This window comes from Bufo gargarizans, chromosome 2, assembly GCF_014858855.1.
Source record: "Bufo gargarizans isolate SCDJY-AF-19 chromosome 2, ASM1485885v1, whole genome shotgun sequence".
Lineage (NCBI taxonomy): Eukaryota > Metazoa > Chordata > Amphibia > Anura > Bufonidae > Bufo > Bufo gargarizans.
This window is the reverse complement of record NC_058081.1, coordinates 150,725,610-150,750,193: the sequence shown is the minus strand read 5'-3', so window position 1 is coordinate 150,750,193 and position 24,584 is coordinate 150,725,610. Positions and strand designations below refer to the sequence as shown.

Sequence of the window (24,584 nt, the reverse complement as noted above, 5' to 3'; positions counted from 1 at the left end):
TCACTGTCTCCGGGATGTCCGTATGTTTCGGTACGTCCGTGACAGGTGGCCACATCAAACATTGATTGGATTTAGATTATTCTTTTGTTCATTCAGTTTGCATTTTAATTGATAAAAATAAACTGTTAGCATTTCTAAGGTTGAAAGTATTCTTAGTTTGCAACATTTTTACACACCTGCCTACATTACATACATATGATAGTATGAAAAGCCATTCATTTGTCTGCCCATACAAATGTATAAAGCTGTACATGAAGTCAGGGGCAGACTGACCATAGACGCTACAGGGAAATTTCCTGGTGGGTTGATGCCCAAGGGGCAGTCAGAGCTCCCCTCACCACTGCCGGCTGGGTACATAATGATCTGATACTCTAAGCATTAATTATTGAGGACGGTGATATGGTTGAATACTGTAGAGAAGGTGGCAGTATTTTGGGCTGCACTGAGCTATTTGGTTCTGCTGGGGCGATATTTTGTGCTACACTACAGTATTGCAGGCCCTGTCTACTTGCTTTGGCTCTGCCTACTTGTGTTGCCCCACTGTTGTCAATGTGGACATGGAGTCACTTTTGGGTTTCTTTCCAGGGCCACTTTAGGTTCCCAGTCTGCCTATGCATATAGTATATATTTTCTAACAGATACCTTACTTCAGCAAATACTTGTTGATTTGAATCCAGTCTTTGAACCTATGGCAATCATGTGAGCATAGTTATGTACATATTTATAAAATAGCTCTGAGACATCATTTACCATAGTATACATTTATTAATAGTACCTGTATACACTATTTCATCTACTCCTACCTTGATGTCTTCTACAGCTGCACTCATTTCTTTGACATCATGATCTTTATGTATGCCAAACAGCTTTTCAAAGGCTCTAATAGGTGTTTTGCATACAAGACAGAAAATGTCTGGTGCTTCTTCTCTGTCTTCATTGACCTGATTACTCGAATCAACTCGGGAAACCTCTGTACCATCTGCTGTGTTAACAATGAAACTTGCATCTGCACAGCTGTCAGTTGGAAGTTGTTCTTGGATTTCTTGTTTGACATCTGCATGCTCAGAACTAGCATCTGAAGATGCAGGATTTACACTTTCTTGATGCAGTAGTTTGTCATCTTCACTTTGACTACATGTATCGGAAGATGTTTTGACTTCCTCTTTAACATCCTCTTTTTGAGCATGTTTGTCTGTATGAGGAACATCTGCCAGAACTTTAGGATCTTCATCTTCTTGTTCAGATTGGTTCTCTTCTGTATTTTGTTTAGGATGTTGAATGATTTGCACTGGGTGAGGAACATTCAGTTTTGTGGGCATTTGGTTAAATGGTTCTGTTAAGAACAGAAATTCTTCAGAATCTTTATCCTCAGACAGTCCATACAGTTTTGCCAGTTCATCAACTTCTTTTTGTAAATCCAACTGTGTCTGGTCTGAACCAGCAGTATATACATCTTTGGGTTCATCACTTTGTTTATGTATTTCCTCCTCTTTTCCTGTTTCTGGAAATATTTCTAATCTGCTCTGTGAATCATACAGGTCAGTGTGATAAAACATTAGGCCCTTCTGCTCTGGCTCATTTTCTTCTTCTTTAGATTGACTTTGTTCTGCTTGATCTATAGATGAATCAACATCATTTGGTCTGACAACTTCAAGTTCCTTCAGTTGGTCAGGCTCCATTACCGACTTCACCAATATCTACATGATTTTAGATCATGGTCAATGGAAAGTGACAAGAAAAGAAAAGTAAATTGTTATTAAGCCATAGTTAGAGTTATTTTATATTATGTTTCAGGACATCTAGATGAACCAAGTCAATTCAATTCTGCTTGGTTTAGCAGTAAGGCTTCCTCTCATTGTAGACTAGTCGACCAGCCACTGCCATTATGATTTAGTATAAACTAGTAGTATAAATAAGACTATGTTCACACCACATTTGGTGTCAGGGGCGTAGCTAGAACAGCAAATTTGTACAATCCCCCCCCCCCCCCCACCTCACTTACTTAAAATTAAACCTTTGAAAAAATCAATTTGTCTTTGTATTGCCATTTTCTTTTCTTTTTTTTATAAATATTTTATTGTTTTAATGCAAAATTAATAACCATGTTACATATCTAATATTTTATAATCCATAAGTCCGTCTAATCTAGTCCATGGACGTAATTAACAATAATTGCATACAAATGTCTATATTTATGTGAAGAATTTAAAAACCAAGTAGAGGACTCTATCTGAGGAGAATGGAAGGATTCGCCCGGCATCCAAAGCCTAGTAAAGGAGTTGTGCGAGGTAGCCCATTTTACCTAAGTTCTCTATAATTGGCGGGGGTAGAGGCCCGGAGTCCGGACGCCCCCCCCCCCAGCAACGAGCGCGCCCCGCGAACGCCCTCTCCCAGACACGGGCAGGCACGATCGACAGAGTCAACACTCATGTGGCCGATCACTTAATATTCGCATGCTACATACTACATAAAAGATGAGCTTACAGCAAGCTTTAATCTCAAGCTTTTTATAAGACAAAGGGCAGAGAAGGGGGTCCAGCAGTCTTTGTCACCGTGGTAAATAACCCACTCGCATATTTTACTGCCTCGTCCCCATATGCTTGAATAAGATATCAGTGCAGTAGTTTGCCATAACTCACAGAGATCTCATGTGGTAGAAACTAAAGTCGGATATCCCTCGACAGTCTCGAGGAATTAAAGAGGATGTAAGCAAGAATCAGGGCCAAAGGCCCACTCTGTGTCGTTAAAAATGCACTCAGTAGCACGCCCACCACACATGTCGTCTCATTGCCTGCTGTCAAGCCTCATGTCTGACGAGAGGAGCCGTACCCTGAGTCGCGCCCGGCGCCCGGACGTCCCCGGGTCCCGAGCCCCAGTGCCCCGCCCATATATCACTCACTATTCTAAATACGAGTTCCAACCTTTGTTTTACTGCCGGAAGGTCCTCCCATCCTCCAACATTCCCAGAGATCCTCGTGTGCTCAAATGTAGCTTCACATTCTTCCCCGATAGTATACATATAAGCAAACCGGACAAATGGAATTTCCCCCTAACTAACCCCAACCACCCACCCTCCCACCTTGCAGGAAAAAAAATTAAAAAATAAAAAATAAATAAATTTATATACAGTAGCGAAGAGAAGTAGTCTCCTAATTAATAATCTATGTCCCAATCTTTCCATAAATTATTCCACTTTAAGTGAGCTCCTCTTTGTTTGTAAAGTATCTTCTCGTAGCTTTTCACTTTCTCAACCAAGCTCAGCCAGTTTTTACAGTCTGGGGCGACAGAGGAGAACCAGGCTCTGGAAATGAGGAGTCTAGCCAAGAATATCACCTTAATCAACAGATGGCATTTTATGGGCTGGTAATTAACCTCCGATAAGTCTCCCAGGACCCATATCCTGGGGGACAAAGGAACAACAATTTTAAGTTTACAAGCCAGGTTCTTTTGGACCAAGCTCCAATACCTACTCACCATTGGGCAATCCCAAAACATATGTAAATGATCTGCCTCAGATTCACCACAACGTGGGCAGCTAGAGGAGGCCCTGAGTCCTCTTCTATGTAGCCATATGGGTGTCACATAAATTTTGTGCAGAATATTGAATTGTACAACAGTGTGATTGAAATTGTGTGAAACCAGCTTTAAGCTTTCCCCTATATTCTCCCAATTTGGATGGCCCACCTCTGCAAGAAGAGAAGACCAAGCTCTCTGTCCTGGAGAGAAAACATCCAGAAAAAAATTATCCATTAAGTGTCTATAGCAGTGTGATAGTTTAATTCTCGTGACAATTTTCTTACAAATTAAATCATGAAAAAATGCAGGAGTATCTATAATAAAGAAGTGACTATTTAAAGTGCTAGAAAGTGCGGATCTCAATTGAAAATATGCATACCAAGCCACCTCACCTAACTTTGCCCTTAATTCCGTGAGGGGCAAAATTTGTCCCCCACTGACTACTTGATGTAGATACTGAACTTTTTTAATCCTCCAATACTGGCAGCAGCTTAAGTCGTTTAAATTAGGAAGTTTTGAGTTATGCCATAATGGGGTGCAGGTGAGTGATGCCTTAACTCCACACCAACTCCTTATAACCAACCAGGTCTTTCTGACCATTCTGCAGAAGAATGAGTACCCACTCGGGATATTTGACAAATAATCAGATTCTAGTACAGTAAAGAAATCCGAAAAGCCTGAATTTTTCACTAGTCTACTGCAAAAAGGGCTATTTTCCCAGTCGTTAAAAAGACAGAGTTGGGAAGCCACAAAATAGCCCTTAAAATAGGGGAGGTTAAGACCTCCCCGATTGTAGGGCATGGAAAAATAGAGTGCCTTCAATCTAACACGCTTCCTCCCCCATAGTAAATCATTGAGCATACGTTCTATCCATCTAAAGTGCTTGTCTGGAATCCATATAGGCGAATTACGCAGGACATAAAGAACCTGGGGCAACACTACCATTTTTATTAATGAAATCCTGTCTGCTCTTGCTGGCAGGATTGTTTGCCATATCTTAATTTTAGCTCTCAACTTCATCAACAAGGGAATCAGGTTGAGTTGTAAATATTCCTGAGGTTTGGCAGAAACTGTTATACCCAGATACTTTATTGAATCAGAAATCGTTAACTGGTTATTCCCTTCGCCTCGCAACTCGTCTATAGGGAGGAGAACGGTCTTATCCCAGTTGATCTCAAGTCCAGACGGATCATAAAAAAAAAGACCAACCAGGTCCATTATACGAGGGAGAGTAGTGTCTGTTTGATGGATAAAGACCAAGATGTCATCTGCGTAGAGGGATACTCGATCATGCTTCCCCATTATGCCAAAACCGGCCACCTTCGAGTCCTGTCTTATCATGGCCGCTAGCGGTTCAATATAAATATTAAATAGATAGGGGGAAAGGGGGCAACCCTGACGGGTGCCCCTTCCCAAAGTGAAACTTTCTGTCGTCAAATCATTAATCCTAATCCTGGCAGTGGGAGAGTTATACAGTAGCTGAACCATCCCCATAAATCTTGGACCAAAGCCCATTTTTTTCATCACCTCCCAGAGAAAGGTCCACTCCACCCTGTCGAAGGCTTTAGTAGCATCCAGAGACAGGATGGAGCGGGCACCATGCCCCGGGGACTGAATATTCATAAATAGCCTATGTAGATTGTTGTGGGTACCCCTTTTTGGCATGAAGCCATTTTGATCTGGGTGAATAATGGTGGGCATAACCCGCGAGAGCCTCCTAGCCAAGATTTTTGATAATAACTTAGCATCGGTGTTTAATAAGGATATTGGTCTATATGAGCTCAGTTCTACCGGGTCTTTATCCTTTTTTAGAATTAGAACAATAAGGGCCTCCATCATAGAGTATGGTAGTCGCCCTCCCTGTGTTGCTTGAGAAAAGACATGCAACACCTGGGGGAGAATCACATCGCTATACTTGCGATAGACCTCGTATGGAAGGCCATCCAGTCCTGGCGATGAGTTCCCCGAGATAGACCCGAGGGCCTCCTGCAGCTCGATGATAGACAACTCCTCCTCCAGATATTCTTTTTGAGCTTCATTTAAAGTAGGAAGTGGAATTCTCTCCAGGAACCGCATCGCCAGTTCGGATGACAAACCTGGGCAGGATCTATATGTCTGAGCAAAGTATTGTAGAAAGGTATTCCCAATTCCCTCTGCATCTGTTTCCCCCTTTACGTTGCGGATCAAAATAATAGTTTTTTTTTTTTTTTTTTCCTGTTGTGAAATTATTCTAGCTAAGAGCTTACCCGGGCCATTTTCTGACAGGTATTGCCATTTTCTGACAGGTAAAACTTATATTTTTATATTTCTGCCTAAAGAGCTGAAGCTTTTTTTCTGGTGGATGGACTGTAGTTTTTATTGGTACCATTTTTGGGGCACACACAATTTTTTGATCACTGACATTCAAATTTTTTTTGGGGGGGGGGGGGCACGGTAACAAAAAAAATGCTGAATCGTGTTGTGATTGTTGTCACGGCACACACCGTGCATGAAAATTATTTTTATTTTTTAATAGTGAAGACACTTTTGGACATGGCAATACTTTTTTTTAATCTTTATTTATCTTTATTTAAAACATTGGGAAAGGGGGTAGATTGGAACTTACATCCCAACCTCTGCCCACTATTTTCTCTGCCAGCCTCTTGTACTATAGCATGTGGTATATGGCAGCCTCCCCCTCTGCTTCCACTGCTCTGCTATATGCATAAATATGAACGAACACGATGCCAGCCCAGGACCATCCTGGCATCACATGTGTGTATATGTAACTTAAGAGTGCGATAATAATCACTAGTAGATGGTTAGGGTTTACTTTCTAGAGGTACCTCAGGATCTCTTTAAATGTGAAATGGCACCTAAAAACCATTCCAGCAAAATCTGCCCTCCAAAAACAATATTGCACTCCTTTCCTTCTGAGCCCTGCTGTGTGCCCATGGAGAGATTTACAACCACATATGGCATGTTTCTATAAACTGCAGCATCTGGGTAATAAATATTTGGGTTTGTTTTACTGTTAATATATAAATCACTGAGGGCAACTTCCTAAAACGTAACCTTTAATCTACAGTACATACAATTAAAATACAAAAGATAAATGTGGTCCAAACTGGACCATGATAACTATAGTACAAAAAGCTGTCAAATATGTCAAATACAATGGACGGTTAGCAAAAAATGAGGACAAAAAAATACATCTGGGACAGAAAATCAAGATATAATATGTCTGTTCCTGGTCATGCCCTTACAAATACTGCTCAGCCCGGAGATGCACCTTAAAGGTAGGTGCACTCTGTACACGTACCTGGGCTAACCTGTCCTTATACAGCCCTATCACTTTCTGACACAACATACAACGTCCCAACACATTTGCCCTTCTAGATAATCAAAGGTTTATCAGGGGCCTAACGGTATCAGTATAGCAATAGGATGCCATATATAGAGATACATAAATCATAAATTACTGGAGCATCCCAGATCAGCATACATCTGTGACGAGGTGAAGGACATAAGCCTCTGAGCACTTTTAACAGCGTATAAACACTGAAATATATTTGATATAAATCCAATACAGATTAAATGGCATAATATCACTGTATTAAGAAAGATAACAACTTAGCTGATTCAGGTAGATATAAGAATAAATCCAGTCTTCTCACAGATGCAAGATGCACAGCTGGGGGGCTCCAGGGGGCCAAGAAAGACAGCTCCATTTTGCCAGAGACATAGGCTATCATTTAAATGATAAAGTACTGGGCGGGCTCCGACTCGATTGGTCAGCTCAATCCTCAACTCCACCCCTCACAGTCCCATGACCAGAGCTAACCACCATTATTGGGTGGCAGCATAAAATATCCTCCCCAAATGTCTCCACCAATAGTCCTCGGACGCCATGCATCTCAGGACTCACTTGGAGATACGATCTCCCCGCCCTTATGCTTTCCATACCACTCTCTCTGAAAAGCCAGGGACGGGACCAAGCTAGTAGTGCGCTCCACGTGCACCCATCGTGGCGCACACAGGCCTAATATCATCAGGAGGCTCAGCGCGTCAGATAGATCAAACTGGAAGTGCAAACCACGCATCCAAAGGCACAAGGAGCCAGGTTCCCAGTATTCTCCATATTGCTCCCACCCCCTACTACACTATAATTGGGGATGTCAGGGGATACCACCCCAGGACCATTATATAAATAAAGCCCGGTGGTACTACACATACAGTGGACACCATATGAGAACTATTTTGTGACAATTCCTGGTCCCATTTAATGAATAAATATTGGCGCATGTGATATACTGCACATGTACGTGTATGGCGCCGCAGGGTAAAAATGGGGGGAGTCACACCACTTTTTTTTTTATATGCTGGTTGTTAATACTCTGGTTAGGACAAACCAGGGGGTAACAAAAATACACATAAACATAACAAGATACTGGATAATAAAAATAAAGGAAAAATAAAAATGGAGAATATAGCACATGCGAAGTCCACTCCCATGACAATACGCATGACTACAATATTATATCAGGTATGGTAATGCAATAGTGGTCAGGTAAAGGACCGTTTTTATATAATTACAAAGATGACGCTTTATGCATCGATAATTATTTCCGTCTGGTAAAGGAGGTGAAGCTGATTATGCACAGAGAAGGGGCAAACCCTGAGATGTAACGGGAAAATGTAAGTCTCTAATTTAGTCCCACAGGTGACTGAGAGTGGAACCTGTATTTCCACTCCATTTCTTTTTGGAGGATTCTACGGTCCCAGTCACCTTTTCTGGGGGAAGGTCTTATCAGTTCCATTGCTGAAAAAGACAGAGACCTAGGATCTCCATCAAGACTTTCCCAGATGTGATTAGCCCCGGGAGTATTATTCTTTTTCTTGATATCATTAACATACTTAAGAATTCGACAACAAAATTCCCTAAATGTTTTCCCCACATAATAAAGGGACAGGGGCACGGACAAAGGTACACTACCCCTTTGCTCCTGCAGTTAATAAAATCCCTTACATATAGCTTCTATTTGTGACATATATTGACTTTCGAATTTCTAACAAATTGACAGGCCGAGCATGCCCCGCAATGAAAAGTACCCAACGGTTTCCTGACTAACCATGTCCCTGCTCGAACTGGTTGTGAAAAGTGGCTATGGACCAAACGGTCTCGCAGGCATCTACCATGTCTGAATGTAATACTCGAACGGGGTAACACCACGTCCACCACGTCGGGATCCATTAAGAGTATTGGCCAGTATTTATCAATTATCTCCCTCACTCTCCGATTTTCAACATCATAAGTGGAGATAATCCTGATAACCTTCCCCCCTGGAATCAGATTACTTGGGGACCAAGAGGGTACTTTGCTCCCATACCTCGGCATTCTGGAAAGCATTTCTTAAGACCTGTTGGGGATAACCTCTAGTCCTAAAGCGGTCATAAAGCTTCCTTGATTCACGGTAAAAACTCTCTGGATCTGAACAATTTCTTTTCATCCTCAAATACTGGCCGCGGGGTATCCCTTTTTTAGGTTCATGGGATGATAACTGTCTCAATAAAGAAAATTATTCGTAGCAGTGGTCTTCCTGAAGGTAGTTGTGACCAACTTGTCCACCTCCTTGGTGACCCTGACATCTAGAAACGTTAGTGTGTCTGGGTGAAACTTAAAGGTAAATGCCAAGCCTATCTCATTCGTATTCAACATCCTAACAAATTATTTAAATTCATCAAGGTCACCATTCCAGATTACAAAGAAATCGTCTATATAACATGTCCAAAAGACAATTTTGTCACACCACCAAGCTTGATTGTCAGGAAAGACCACTTCACCCTCCCACCAGCCCAGGAGGAGATTGGCATAAGTGGGGGCACAGAGGCCCCCCATAGGGGTCCCCCTGAATTGGTGGAAGAAGCGCGAATCAAGCAGAAAAAAATTGTGCTTCAGGACAAACTCAAGGAGAGTCAACACAAATTCATTATGGGAGCGGTAACATAATGCCCTTATCTTTAAGAATTCTGCTACCGCCATCAACCCTTTAGAATGAGGAATAGAGCTATACAATGATTCAACATCAATGCTTGCAAGGGAGCATGATTGTTCTAAGTTGATGGTTTCAATTTTCCTTAGGAAGTCCATTGTGTCCCTTGTGAGAGATGGAAGGGCTGAAACAAACCTCTTAAGAACCCTATCAATATAAATACCACTATTCTGGGTTATCGAGTTCACCCCAGTCACAATAGGACGACCCTTCAAGGGAGATAAACCCTTATGGATCTTGGGTAATCCATAAAACGTAGCTATCTGGGGTGAACCTAGCCTCAGAAAGTGGTATTCAGCCTCACTGATGACACCTTTAATAAGGCCTTCATCAAGGATAGACACAAGTTATTTGCAAAAGACATCCATAGGGTCAGATGGTAAGATGCGGTAGCAGTCACGATCGCTTAGCAGGCATTCACACATTTGTCTGTATTGGTTACAATCCATAATTACAAGATTGCCCCCTTTGTCAGCAGATTTAATGACTATTAGCTTCACCTCCTTTACCAGACGGAAATAATTATCGATGCATGAAGCGTCATCCTTGCAATTATATAAAAACGGTCCTTTATCTGACTGCTATTGCAGTATCATACCTGATATAATATTGTAGCCATGTGTTTTGTCATGGGAGTGGTCTTTGCATGTGCTATATTGCCCCTTTTTATTTTTCCTTTATTTTTTATTATCCAGTATCTTGTTATGTTTATGTGTATTTTTGTTACCCCCTGGTTTGTCATAACCAGAGTATTAACAACCAGCATATAATAAAAGTGGTGTGACTCCCCCCTATTTGTACCCTGCGGCGCCATACACGTCCATGTGCAGAATATAACATGCGCCGAAATTTATTCATTAAATGGGACCAGGAATTGTAACAAAATAGTTCTCATATGGTGTCCCCTGTATGTGTAATATCGCCGGGCTTTATTTATATAATGGTCCTGGGGTGGTATTCCCTGACATTCCCAGTTATAGTGCAGTCGGGGGTGGGGGCACTATGGGGAATGCTGGGAACTGCCTCCTTGTGCCTTTGGATGCGTGGTCTGTGCTTCCAGTTTGATCTATCTGGCGCACTGAGCCTCCTGCTTATATTAGGCCTGTGTGCTCCATGATGGATGCACGTGGAGCGCACTACTGTACCAGCTTGTTCCCGTCCCTGGCTTTCGAGAGAGAGGTATGGAAAGCATAAGGGCGGGGAGATTGTATCTCCAAGTAAGTTCTGAGACGCATGGCGTCCGAGGACTATTGGTGAAGACATTTGGGGAGGATAGTTTATGCTGTCACCCAAAAATGGTGGTTAGCTCTGGTCATGGGACTGTGAGGGGATTGAGCTGACCAATCGAGTCGGCACCTACCTTTAACCACCTCAGCTTACTGCCACCTTAATGACCAGACCACTTTTTACAATTCTGCACTACACTACTTTCACGGTTTATTGCTCGGTCATACAACTTACCACCCAAATGAATTTTACCTACTTTTCTTCTCACTAATAGAGCTTTCATTTGGTGGTATTTCATTGCTGCTGACATTTTTACTTTTTTTGATATTAATCAAAATTTTTGCAAAAAAACGTCATTTTTCACTTTTGGTTGTAAATTTTTCAATTAAAACTACATTTCTATATAAATTTTTCTCTAAATTTATTGTTTTACATGTCTTTGATAAAAAAATGCAATAAGTGTATATTTATTGGTTTGGGTAAAAGTTATAGCATTTACAAACTATGGTGCAAAAATGTAAATTTATGCATTTTGAAGCAGCTCTGACTTTCTGTGCACCTGTCATGTTTCCTGAGGTTCTACAATGCCCAGACAGTAGAAACACCCCACAAATGACCCCATTTCGGAAAGTAGACACCCTAAGGTATTCGCTGATGGGCATAATGAGTTCATGGAAGTTTATATTTTTGTCACAAGTTAGCGGAAAATTATTATTATTTTTTTTTACAAAGTCTCATATTCCACTAACTTGTGGCAAAAGGGGGTCACATGTGGGGTATTTCTACTGCCCTGGCATTTTAGAGGCCCTAAAGCGTGAGAAGTAGTTTGGAATCCAAATTCGTAAAAATGCCCTGTGAAATCCTGAAAGTACTCATTGGAAATTGGGCCCCTTTGCGCATCTTGGCTGCAAAAAAGTGTCACACATGTGGTATCGCCGTACTCAGAAGAAGCAGCTCTGACTTTCTGAGCACCTGTCATGTTTCCTGAGGTTCTACAATGCCCAGACAGTAGAAACACCCCACAAATTACCCCATTTCAGAAAGTAGACACCCTAAGGTATTCGCTGATGGGCATAGTGAGTTCATGGAAGTTTTTATTTTTGTCACAAGTTAGCGGAAAATGTTTTTTTTTTTTTTTTTTACAAAGTCTCATATTCCACTAACTTGTGGCAAAAGGGGGTCACATGTGGGGTATTTATACTGCCCTGGCATTTTAGAGGCCCTAAAGCGTGAGAAGTAGTTTGGAATCCAAATTCGTAAAAATGCCCTGTGAAATCCTGAAAGTATTTTTTTTTTTTTGCACAAGTTAGCGGAAAATGATTTTGTAAGAGAAAAAAAAACATTTTCCCCTAACTTGTGCCCCAAAAAAAATATATTCTAGGAACTCACCATGCCCTCACGGAATACCTTGGGGTGTCTTCTTTCCTAAATGGTGTCACATGTGGGGTATTTATACTGCCCTGGCATTTTAGGGGCCCTAAAGTGTGAGAAGTAGTTTGGAATCCAAATTCGTAAAAATGCCCTGTGAAATCCTGAAAGTACTCATTGGAAATTGGGCTCTTTTGCGCATCTTGGCTGCAAAAAAGTGTCACACATGTGGTATCGCCGTACTCAGAAGAAGTAGGGCAATGTGTTTGGGGGTGTCTTTTTACATATACCCATTCTAGGTGAGAGAAATATCTCTCTAAAAGACAACTTTTCCCATTTTTTTATACAAAGTTGTCATTTTACAGAGATATTTCTCACACAAAGTTTGGGTATATGCAAAAATACACCCTAAAACACATTGCCCTACTTCTCCCGAGTACAGCGATACCACATGTGTGACACTTTTTTGCAGCCAAGATGCGCAAAGGGGGCCAAATTCCAATGAGTACCTTTTAGGAGGGCATTTTTAGGCATTTGGATTCCAGGCTTCATCTCACGCTTTAGTACCCCTAAAATGCCAGGGCAGTATAAATACCCAACATGTGACTCCATTTTGGAAAGAAGACACCCCAAGGTATTCCGTGAGGGTCATGGCGAGTTCCTAGAATATTTTTATTTATTTTTTGCACAAGTTAGCGGAAAATGATTTTGTAAGAGAAAAAACAAAACATTTTCCCCTAACTTGTGCCCAAAAAAAAAAATATTCTAGGAACTCACCATGCCCCTCACAGAATACCTTGGGGTGTCTTCTTTCCAAAATGGTGTCACATGTGGGGTATTTATACTGCCCTGGCATTTTAGGGGCCCTAAAGCGTGAGAAGTAGTTTGGAATCCAAATTCGTAAAAATGCCCTGTGAAATCCTGAAAGTACTCATTGGAAATTGGGCTCTTTTGCGCATCTTGGCTGCAAAAAAGTGTCACACATGTGGTATCGCCGTACTCAGAAGAAGTAGGGCAATGTGTTTGGGGTGTCTTTTTACATATACCCATGCTGGGTGAGAGAAATATCTCTCTAAAAGACAACTTTTCCCATTTTATTTATACAAAGTTGTCATTTGACAGAGATATTTCTCACACAAAGTTTGGGTATATGCAAAAATACACCCCAAAACACATTGCCCTACTTCTCCCGAGTACAGCGATACCACATGTGTGACACTTTTTTGCAGCCAAGATGCGCAAAGGGGGCCAAATTCCAATGAGTACCTTTTAGGAGGAGATTTTTAGGCATTTGGATTCCAGACTTCATCTCACGCTTTAGTACCCCTAAAATGCCAGGGCAGTATAAATACCCCACATGTGACCCCATTTTGGAAAGAAGACACCCCAAGGTATTCCGTGAGGGGCATGGCGAGTTCCTAGAATATTTTTATTTTTGGCACAAGTTAGCGGAAAATTATTTTGTAAGAGAAAAAAAAACATTTTCCCCTAACTTGTGCCCCCAAAATATATTCTAGGAACTCACCATGCCCCTCACGGAATACCTTGGGGTGTCTTCTTTCCAAAATGGGGTCACTTGTGGGGTATTTATACTGCCCTGGCATTTTAGGGGCCCTAAAGCATGAGAAGAAGTCTGGAATATAAATGTCTACAATTTTTTACGCATTTGGATTCTGTGAGGGGTATGGTGAGTTCATGTGAGATTTTATTTTTTGTCACAAGTTAGTGGAATATGAGACTTTTTTTATTTAAAAAAATAAATAAAATCAATTTCCGCTAACTTGTGCCCAAAAAATAATAATTCTTCTATGAACTTGCCATGCCCCTCAAAAGTGATCTTTTTATAGCGATTTTACGGTGTTTTTGGACTGAACGCAAGTGTGCGCACAAGATCAGGCCTGATCGGGCGAACACTGCGTTTTTATGTAGAGCCTATAGAACATGTCCTATTCTTGTCCGCAATTGCGGACAAGAAAAGGCATTTTCTATATAGTTCTGGCAATGTGCGGATCCGCAAAATGCGGAAAGCACATTGCCGGTGTCTGTGTTTTGCAGATCCGTGGTGTCCGTGTTCATACGGACGTCTGAATGGAGCCTTGCAGGGGGGTGATCAATGACAGGGGGGTGATCAAGGAGTCTATATGGGGTGATCACCCCCCTGTCATTGATCACCCCTTTGTAAGGCTCCATTCAGACGTCCGTATGTGTTTTGCGGATCCGTAGATCTGCGGATCCATGGATGCACGGATACGCAAAACACATATTGACGTCTGAATGGAGCCTTACAGGGGGGTGATCAATGACAGGGGGGTGATCAGGGAGTCTATATGGGGTGATTAACCCCCTGTCATTGATCACCCCCCTGTAAGGCTCCATTCAGACGTCCGTATATGTGTTTTGTGGATCAGCGGATCCGCAAAACACATACGGATGTCTGAATGGAGCCTTACAGGGGGTGATCAATGGCAGGGGGGTGATCAGGGAGTCTATATGGGGTGATCACCCCCCTGTCATTGATCACCCCCCTGTAAGGTTCCATTCAGACGTCCGTATGTGTTTTGCGGATCTGTGGATCCGCAAAACACATACGGACGTCTGAATGGAGCCTTACAGGGGGGGGGGTGATCAATGACAGGGGGGTGATCATGGAGTCTATATGGGGTGATCAGGGGTTAATAAGGGGTTAATAAGTGACAGGGGGGTGGGGGGTGTAGTGTAGTGGTGTTTGGTGCTACTTACAGAGCTACCTGTGTCCTCTGGTGGTCGATCCAAGCAAAAGGGACCACCAGAGGACCAGGTAGCAGGTATATTAGAAGCTGTTATCAAAACAGCATCTAATATACCTTTTAGGGGTTAAAAAAATCACATCTACAGTCTGCCAGCGAATGATCGCCGCTGGCAGGCTGTAGATGCACTCGTTTACCTGCCGTTTCCTGTGAACGCGCGCTCCTGTGTGCGCGCGTTCACAGGAAATCTCTCGTCTCGTTAGGCGGTCCGGAGGCGGTTAAGGTGCATCTCTTGGCTGAGCAGTATTTGTAAGGGCATGAACAGACACAGACTTATTATATCTTGATTCTGTGTCCCAGATGTATTTTATTGTCCTCATTTTTTGCTAACCGTCCATTGTATTTGACAGCTTTTTGTACTATAGTTATCATGGTCCAGTTTGGACCACATTTATCTTTTGTATTTTAATTGTATGTAGATTAAAGGTTACGTTTTAGGAAGTTGCCCTCAGTGATTTATGTGTTGTTATAGCAACTGTCCTCTGTAATATCCTGATATTCAGTAATTCTGTTGTTCTATTGTTAACCCTTCCTGTATTACAGGAAAAATGTATCAAAATTTAAAATCTGCACCAAAAAATTAAGGGGGTTATTTATCAAACTGGAGCTGTTAAAAATGAAAGTTGGAATCTTTTCACCTCCATTTTGCTTTAATACCTGTGGAACACCTAAAGCGTTAACAAACTTTGTAAAATCAGTTGTTAATAAATTGAGGGGTGTAATTTCAAAAATGGGGTCATCTTTGGTGGTTTCTATTATGTAAGCTCGTTAGTTTCACTTCAGAACTGAATTGGTTCTTAAAAAACTGTTTCCTAAAAAAATAAAATGACATTTACAAAATGCTGCCAACATAAAGTAGACATATGGGTAATGTGAATTATTAACTATTTTGCAATGAATCACTATTTGTCTTAACCCCTTCAGGACCCTGGGATTTTCCATTTTTGCGTTTTCGTTTTTCACTCCCTGTCTTCCCATAGTCCTAACTTTTTTATTTTTCCATTCACATAGCCTTATGAGGGCTTATTTTTTGCAGGACAGATTGTACTTTCTAATGGCACCATTTACTGTTGCATACCATGTAGTAGGGACCGGGAAAAAAATTCCAAATGGGGTAGAATTGGAAAAAAAACGCTATTCTGATAAAGGTTTTTATTTTTTTATTTTTTACACTGTACACTATGCAGTAAAATTGACCTGTTATCTTCATTATCCAGGTCAGTATAGTTCCAACGATACCACACTTGAATAGTTTTTCTTGCGTTTTAATACTGGGAATTTTTTTTTTTTTAAACCTTTGAGGAATTTTTTTTTTTCCATAACCATATTCTGATCACTATAACTTTTTGTAGCTATATGTACAGGGCTGTATGAGGGCTCATTTTTTGCGGGACGATCTGTTCTTTTCAGTGATACCAATTTTAAGGGTGTGCGACTTTTTGATCACTTTTTATTAAAAAATTATTGGGTAGTTGAAGTGACAAAAAATGACAAATTGGCTGTTTTTATTTTTTTTCCCGCTACGCCATTTGCAGTATGCCATTAATATTGTTATATTTTAATAATATGGGAATTTTCGGACACGGCAATGCCCATGATGTTTAATTTTGTTATTGGTTAAGTATTTTTATTTTAAGGAAAGGGGGGCGTTTGAACCTTTGGTTTTTTTTTATATTTGTAAAAACTTTTTTTTTTACCTTTCTTTTACTTTTTTTAAGTCACCTTGGGTCACAATAACTGGCAATCATTTGATTGCCCATAGTATTCATTGAAGACTTCAATTGCACTATATGAATACAAGGGTGCCACCTAGTGGCCTGTATTGATATATACATGTAATTGACTCGGAAGCCGGCTCGGGGCTTCGGTCAATTAGATCGAGGTAACAGGTCCCCCGATCTCAGCCGGTGAACGCTGTTACCGGACTGGAAGCGCGCAACTTCCGGTTCAGGTCTGCGCAGATGCCGTGGTCACATTTGACCACGGCATCTGAAAGGTAAGATGTATGCAATCAGCCTTATGGCTGATCGCATACATGTGCCGCAGGTCTCTATTTAGCAGAGACCCCGCTTAGGACAGGCGCCCGCTGTATGTGCGAGCAGGCGCTATTTTGGTGATCGGACCCATGATGTACAGCTTCGTCATGGATCCTTAAGTGGTTAAAAGCAGAACAATTCTGATTTAGAAAATTCCAAATTTTTCCAAATTGTCTGTAAATTTGGATTATTTTACACATAAAAGTAAAACACATCAACTCAAATTCACCACTAACATGAAGTAAAAGCGTTCCAGAAGGCCTCTACATAACTTTGGCGTATCCAGTGCCAGTTCTCAATATAAGCAAGCTTCCTTGCTGTCCTACAATTAGACCATTTTCTATGCCTAAAACAGGCAGAGAAAATAATGAATGTGACGGGCATGCTGTCCTGTCCCCTTCCCCGCCCATGCCACACCCACAGTATTAGAACTGGCGTGAGCCGGAAAAGGTTCCAGATTGCGGCACAACTAACCTCTGTGCCGCAATGTGTGCCAAATATATGCCTAATTTCTGGATAATAAATGACACCCTTAGGCCCCTTTCACACAGACAGATAAGTTTTCTGCGCTGAATCCGGACCCATTCATTTTTTATGCGGCTGTGCACATGAGCGGTGATTTTCACGCACCACTTGTGCGTTGTGTGAAAATCGCAGCATGTTCTATATTGTCCGTTTTCCACGCAACGCAGGCCCCATAGAAGTGAATGGGGTTACGTGAAAATCGCAAGCATCCGCAAGCACCTGCGGATGCGGTGCGATTTTCACGCACGGTTGCTAGGAGACGATCGGGATGGGGACCCGATCATTATTATTTTCCCTTATAACATGGTTATAAGAGAAAATAATAGCATTCCTAATAGAGAATGCATAGTACAATAGGGCTGGAGGGGTTAAAAAAAAAATAATAATAATAATTAACTCACCTTAATCCACTTGCTCGCACAGCCCGGCTTCTCTTCTGTCTTCATCTTTGCTGTGCACAGGAAAAGGACCTGTGGTGACGTCACTGCGCTCATCACATGGTCCGTCACATGGTCCATCACCATGGTAAAAGATCATGTGATGGACCATGTGATGAGCGCAGTGACGACATCAAAGGTCCTATTCCTCAAAGAAGAAGACAGAAGAGATGCCGGCTGCGCAAACAAGTGGATTAAGGTGAGTTGAATTTTTATTTTTATTTTTTAACCCCTCCAGCGCTATTGTACTATGCATTCTGTATTCAGAATGCTATTATTTTCCCTTAAAACCATGTTATAAGGGGAAATAATACAATCTACACAACTTTGAACCCAAACCTGAACTTCAATGAAGAAGTTCAGGTCAGGGTATCACATTCAGTTTTTTATCATGCGCGTGCAAAACGCATTGCACCCACGAGATAAAAACTGAACAACTGAACGCAATCACAGTCAAAACTGACTGCAATTGGGTACCTACTCGCGCGGGTTTGCCCACAAGGCATCAGGACCCTATCCGGACATGCTCGTGTGAAAGAGGCCTTAGGCTACTTTCACACTTGCGGCAGGACGGATCCGGCAGGCTGTTCACCCTGTCGGATCTGTCCTTCCGCTGTTTTGCCGTGCCGCCGGACCGCTGCTCCGTCCCCATTAACTATAATGGGGACGGGGCGGCGATCTGGCGCAGTACGGCAGTTCGCAGTCAGAGGCCGCCGGACCAAAAAGTCGGACATGCAGGACTTTTAGTCCGGCGGCCTTTCGCCGTGCACTGCCGTACTGTGCCGGAGCGCCGCCTCCGTCCCCATTATAGTCAATGGGGATGGAGCGGCGGTCCGGCGGCATGGCGAAACAGCGGAAGGACGGATCCGACAGGGTGAACAACCTGCCGGATCCGTCCTGCCGCAAGTGTGAAAGTGGTGCTGTTCGAGTGTAAAATATGAACATTGCTCATCTGTCTGAGATCTTAGCGTACATGCAGTGTAGTTTATGTAGATTTTTCTCACAGATTTATATACAGTTTTCGCTGCATTTCTGCACCCACTCTGCATCAAAATACATATGTGATAATGGCGGATTTTGTCACAGGTTTGCGCCAACTCTAACTCCATTGCATAGGGTAAAATCTGCACCAAAAATCCACAAAAACCGGACTGCTGTGAATTTCAAGATTACTAACGCAGGTCAATTTTTACACCCTGGAAATGAGATTTTGAAAATCTCATCTACTTTGCTGGTAGTGTACTATGCTGTGGATATTCTGCACAAAAATCTGCATGTTATACGTGTAATTATTACAACTGCTGCCCCATAAACCGAAAAAATCTCCTGGGGGACTGTCGGGATGCAGGGAATCTGAATTTTCTCTAGTTCTGCCCCCACTGTAATAAAAGTACATTAGGGAATTGTTATATACGCAATTCTGTAATCTGTCACTTCAGGTTCACATGTAAACCATTACAGAATGGCAGCCGTGCGCAAAAATAGCCTGAATAATGGACACTTACACAGTTATGAGAAGATGAAGCCAGGATAGGCAGCTTCCTCCTTTATATACTTTTTTCTACAATGTATCAGGAATAGAAAATATCACAAACCAATGTCAGCCAAGGTATTAAGTTTGGATGCATTTATGTGATTGTGAAATCTTACACTACAGATGGCACATGAAAGAGACATCAGGCGCTCCATGTGAAGCTACTAACTGGCTTATAGGTATAACACAGCCATGCACACAATTACCTGATAATTTGGGTTCCTATCCTTGTGTGAAAAATCCGCATAGAGCAAATTCTGGGATCTGCTGATGGGAGAAGAGCATGAAAGCTCTAGGGTAATTTTAGACAGTGTGCACAGGAATACTGATATCCCAGCAGTAATGGAGGATGACAAATATAGATCCCCTGCAGCTGTCCTCCACTCTTCACATGTCAAAAGGGAGAAGCTTTAAAAATTTGTCTGAGAATATGTCACACTACTTAGTAATGGAGGCTGACAAATACGGAATGATCATCTATATTATAGAAATCAGTGTCTGTCTGTCTGGCCGTCTGGCCTCTATAGGCATCCAAACGCCAGAACCTTTGGACACCAAATTTGGCATATAGGTTTATCGGGTGTCTGCAAAGGTTTTCATAAAGGTCTCAGCTCTCTAGAATTTACTGTTCTTGAGATAGTCCCCAAAAATGTAAATATGGCACCATCACATGACCCGTAGTAGTCAATAGAAGCACACAGGTCCTTCACTCATATCCTGACATACGGTAACATGACCCGTATTAGCCAAAAATAGAAAAGTAGATGAAAAGCGTGTTTGGAGATGATGACAGCATTTTTCAGGCTCCATTGAAAAAATGCCTATTCTTGTCTGCAAAAGGGGCAAGGACATGTTCTATAAGTTGCAGATCAGCTGCACGGATGCAGACAGCACACAGATGACATCTATGCGGATCGGACGTAGAATGAAAATATGGTCGTATGAATGCACCCTCAATCGAAGTCTTAAAAGAGAAATGATTATATCAGTTGGTGAAAAAGCTTTAAACCAGCTAGCGAGGAGAAAAAGTGAACTTTATATATTTGAAAAACATTCCAGTGTTGAGAGGAAGGTGCGAGTAGAAACCCTGTGGAGACAAGCTGTCTTAAAGGGAACCTGTCATCAACTAAAATAGTGACAGAAATGCTGATTTCAGTGGTGTGTCACTCAGGAGCTAAAAGTAAGTTGTTGTTGAGAACCAGCATCATAAAAAAGGGAGAAAACTAGGTAGAATACTGTCAGTCATCAGCAGGTGGGCAGGGAGATCAGGAATTTATGAATAACCATGACTCTTCTCAGGTGGCCATGACTGTTTTCCAGGCCCAGTCTGCAATGATTGTGATTAGGGATGAGCGAATCGACTTCAGATGAAACATCTGAAGTCGATTCGCGTAAACTTTGTTCTAATACTGTACGGAGCAGGAGCTCTATACAGTATTAGATTGTATTGGCTCCGATGAGCCAAAGTTATTGCTTTGCGAAGTCTCACGAGACTTTGCGCAATAACTTCATCAATTAATTTCTACAGTAAAAAAACTGTACCACTTGGAACCGACCCCGAGTTCAGGAAATCTTTTTATACAGTACAAATTAATTTATGAAGTTATTGCGCAAAGTATTCGCAAAGCAATAACTTGTCACCGCCACTTCTGTGAGAAGGTCTGTTAGATGTTCTTCTCTACCTGCATGAAGTTCTTTGTTTTGCTTTCACTTTGTCATCTCCTTTTCTTCTCCCAGCTGTCACCTATTTACACTAATTGTCTCCCTTTATATTCCCTCCCATACTGCCTCACTTTGCGGTTTATACTTCTTCTTGGATTGTGTTCACTGCTGGATGCTGCTTCTGCTGATTCCTCAGATAAGTCTGTTTCCTTTATTTGTGTTTCCTTGCTGGCTTAATTCTAGGTGACCCTGACTCTGTCCGTATTAAGTGCAGGGGGCCGGTGGTCGTGTCCCCTCACTATTATAGGGTTTTCAGGTGTCACATAGTATGAGGTACGTGGACATGCAATCGTCTACCATAAAGACCTTTGCATGGGCATAGCAGTCAGGGAGAGCTCTAGGGGTTTTATAGGGCTCACCCATATGCTCCTTAGTTTGGGATCAAGTCAGTCGGATGTTTATTTATAAGTTCCAGTTTTCTGCAACACCATTTGTGACATAAATTCAGCTCATCAGAGCCAATACAGTCTAATACTGTATGGAGCTCCTGCTCCGTACAGTATTAGAACGAAGTTTTATGCGAATCGACTTCGGATGTTTCAGTTGTAATTAGAGATGAACAAATTTTTTTAAAACTTTTTGGAAAAAATTGGGTTTGATCCAAATATATTCATGCAGAATTTCGTTAAAAAAGAGCTATTTCCTGGCTGCAGAGAGTCTTTATAGTGGTGTAGAACTCTGTGCCTTGCAGTAACACGCATAGGGAGTCTGCAGTGGTAGTAAAACAATACCATGAGTCAGTATGACATGCAGATGACAGGCATCGCTCTTAGAATCACTGCACACTTCACTTATTTGGGCAGTCTCGGGGTCAAAACTGACCAAATAACTCAGGTCGATGTTAGCACCTAGAAAAAGCGCACTCCTTTTCATCAGCTGATTCCACATAGAAGTCTACAGAACCTATTCTATTTAACCCTTATACCAGTAGAGCCCCCGGACAGAGGGGAGAGGGTGTCAGCAGGAATTTTGTGTTGACGTCACTGATTATTTTGCTCTCCTTCTGATCCGTCAGAACAATAAACCCCCAAAAAACGGATCCTGACTGTGGAGCATCTGCCCCAAAAAGTATGTACTTTTCTCACTTCACCTCACAACGGCTAATAAGCCCTTTTTTTCACACTAATACGCACAAAAAGGGCTTTAAAACATATAACTGCACCGCTAAACAGCAAATATATTTTACTTTTGCCACAAAAACACTCCACAAAAGGCTTTAGAATGTATAACTGCACCGCTTAACGGCAAATATATTTTTATTTTGCCACTATTACACAACAAAAAAGGGCTTTAGAACATATAACTGCACCGCTGAATGCAGGGCTGGTTTTAGACAAAGCGTGGCCCTGGGCAAAATTTTAAGTGGGGCCCCAAAATAAATATTTTGCAAACAACACATTCACACATAGCCTGCCTGCACTGATTGCTGATTACACATGGTTTTTCCATGCAGATTCCTTCCTTCTCCCGGGACACCTGCCGATTCACTGTTGGGAGGCCAGTGATGTCACTGTATATCAGTCACATGGCCTAGTTGCAGTTCAGTCCCATTCAAGTAAAAGGAGATGAGCTGCAGTACCAAGCATCGCTGCTGTCTAATGTACGGCGCTGTGCTTGGTAAACTATAAAGAGACCGCAGTGCTCCCCGGAGCACTCTGGAGGGGGAGTGTTGACTACCGCTCTGGGCACAAGGAGATCTGGAGTACCATACAGGAGATCGTGGGGGATCCCAGCGGCCAGACCCCCCTGATCAGACACTTATCTCCTATACTTTGGATAGGGGATTTATTTTCCTATCCCGGAGTACCCCTTTAATATGCAGTGACATCACAGTAATGGGTTAATATGCACAGTGACAACACAGTACATGGCTTATATGCACAGTGCATATTAACACTTTGCATTAACCCTGGCCCAGTTCTCTAAATCGACCCTCCCCCCACACACCGCATTTTGCTGTACTTGCTATACAGCAGCACATACCTCTCACATCCAGGGTCTCCAGGTGACGTCTCCTCTGATGTAGATCTTCTCTATCATCATCTTCTCCATTCGGTCCGTACAACTTCTCTCAGTTGCCTCGTCTCTGCAGAGTGTGACACACAGACATCTTAGCTTCCTCACATTTCTATCATCATCATCCTCCAACCTGGAGTCCCCACAGTGTTATCCTGCTGCTCACTGTGCCCCCAAATACTATCCTGAAGTAATATGAGTGCCCCCCATAATAATAGTACTCCTTATAGTCCCACCAATAGTAATTCCCTTCTAGTAATTTTCTCCCCACACTGCCCCATTAAGTAATTTGCCCCCACACTGCCCCATTCAGTAATTTGTCCCCCCACACTGCCCCATTAGGTAATTTGTCCCCCACACTGCACCCATTAAGTAATTTGCCCCATTAAGTAATTTGTCCCCCCAGACTGCCCCCATTAAGTAATTTGTCTGCCACACTGCCCCATTAAGTAATTTGCCCCCCACACTGCCCACATTAAGTAAGTTGTCCCCCCACACTGCCCCATTATGTAATTTGCCCCCCACACAGCCCCATTAAGTAATTTGCCCCCACACTGCCCCTTTAAGTAATTTGGCCCCCACACTGCCCCATTATGTAATATGCCCCCCACACTGCCCCCATTAAGTAATTTTCCCCCCACACTGCCCCCATTAAGTAATTTGTACCCCCACACTGCCCCATTAAGTAATTTTCCCCCCACACTGCCCCCATTAAGTAATTTGTACCCCCACACTGCCCCATTAAGTAATTTGTCCCCCCCACACTGCCTCCCAAATTTGCCCACGCACTGCTTCATATTATGAAATTTCCCCCCCCCCCACCTTGTACTTGTCCGCTGATCCGCTAAGCTGCTGCGCGGGCATGAGTTCAACTTCAGTCACTTGACAGCGCAACCCCATCCTGTGGCGCGTAATCCCGCGAGACCCATGACCTCCCTTGGGTCTTGTGGGATTACGCACTGCATGACTGGGTTGCGCTCTCAAGTGACTGAATTCATGACTGTGCGGCGCAGCAGCCTAGCAGATTAGTGGACAGACAAGTACAAGGGGGGTGGGGAATAGCATTCGGGGCCTGGGATGTTTTGACCTAAGGACGCTTCCACCTAAGTGGCCTAATGAATGAGCCGCCTCTGACCACATACCTCTTACATCCAGGGACATCTCCTGTCATGTAGACTTTCTCTTTCCTCTTCTCCTCCGTTTGACCCAGACCGCCATGACAAATTCTTTCAGCCACATCTCTTCTCTACAGAGTTTGTAACACAGACACGTTAGATTTCTCAATTTTTCCATCAACCTCCCTATCCTGGTGTCCCCACAGTGTCATCCTGCTGCCACCCCCAATACTGTGCCTGTTGTGCCCCCCAATGCCCCAGGTACTATAC

At 42.5% G+C, this 24,584-nt stretch overlaps 1 protein-coding gene across 1 annotated transcript in view; it reads right to left on the bottom strand.

The window, feature by feature from the left end:
• Window positions 1-19,783, bottom strand: part of FSD2 (fibronectin type III and SPRY domain containing 2) — a 77,796-nt gene extending 58,013 nt beyond the window's left edge. The window contains exons 1-2 of the mRNA XM_044283261.1: window positions 19,668-19,783; window positions 804-1,697 (exon numbers count right to left, since the gene is read on the bottom strand). Of these exons, the coding sequence (XP_044139196.1) occupies window positions 804-1,679 (876 nt within the window). The 5' untranslated portion in view covers window positions 1,680-1,697; window positions 19,668-19,783. The remainder of the gene's footprint in view (window positions 1-803; window positions 1,698-19,667) is intronic.
• Window positions 19,784-24,584: the final 4,801 nt, after the last annotated feature.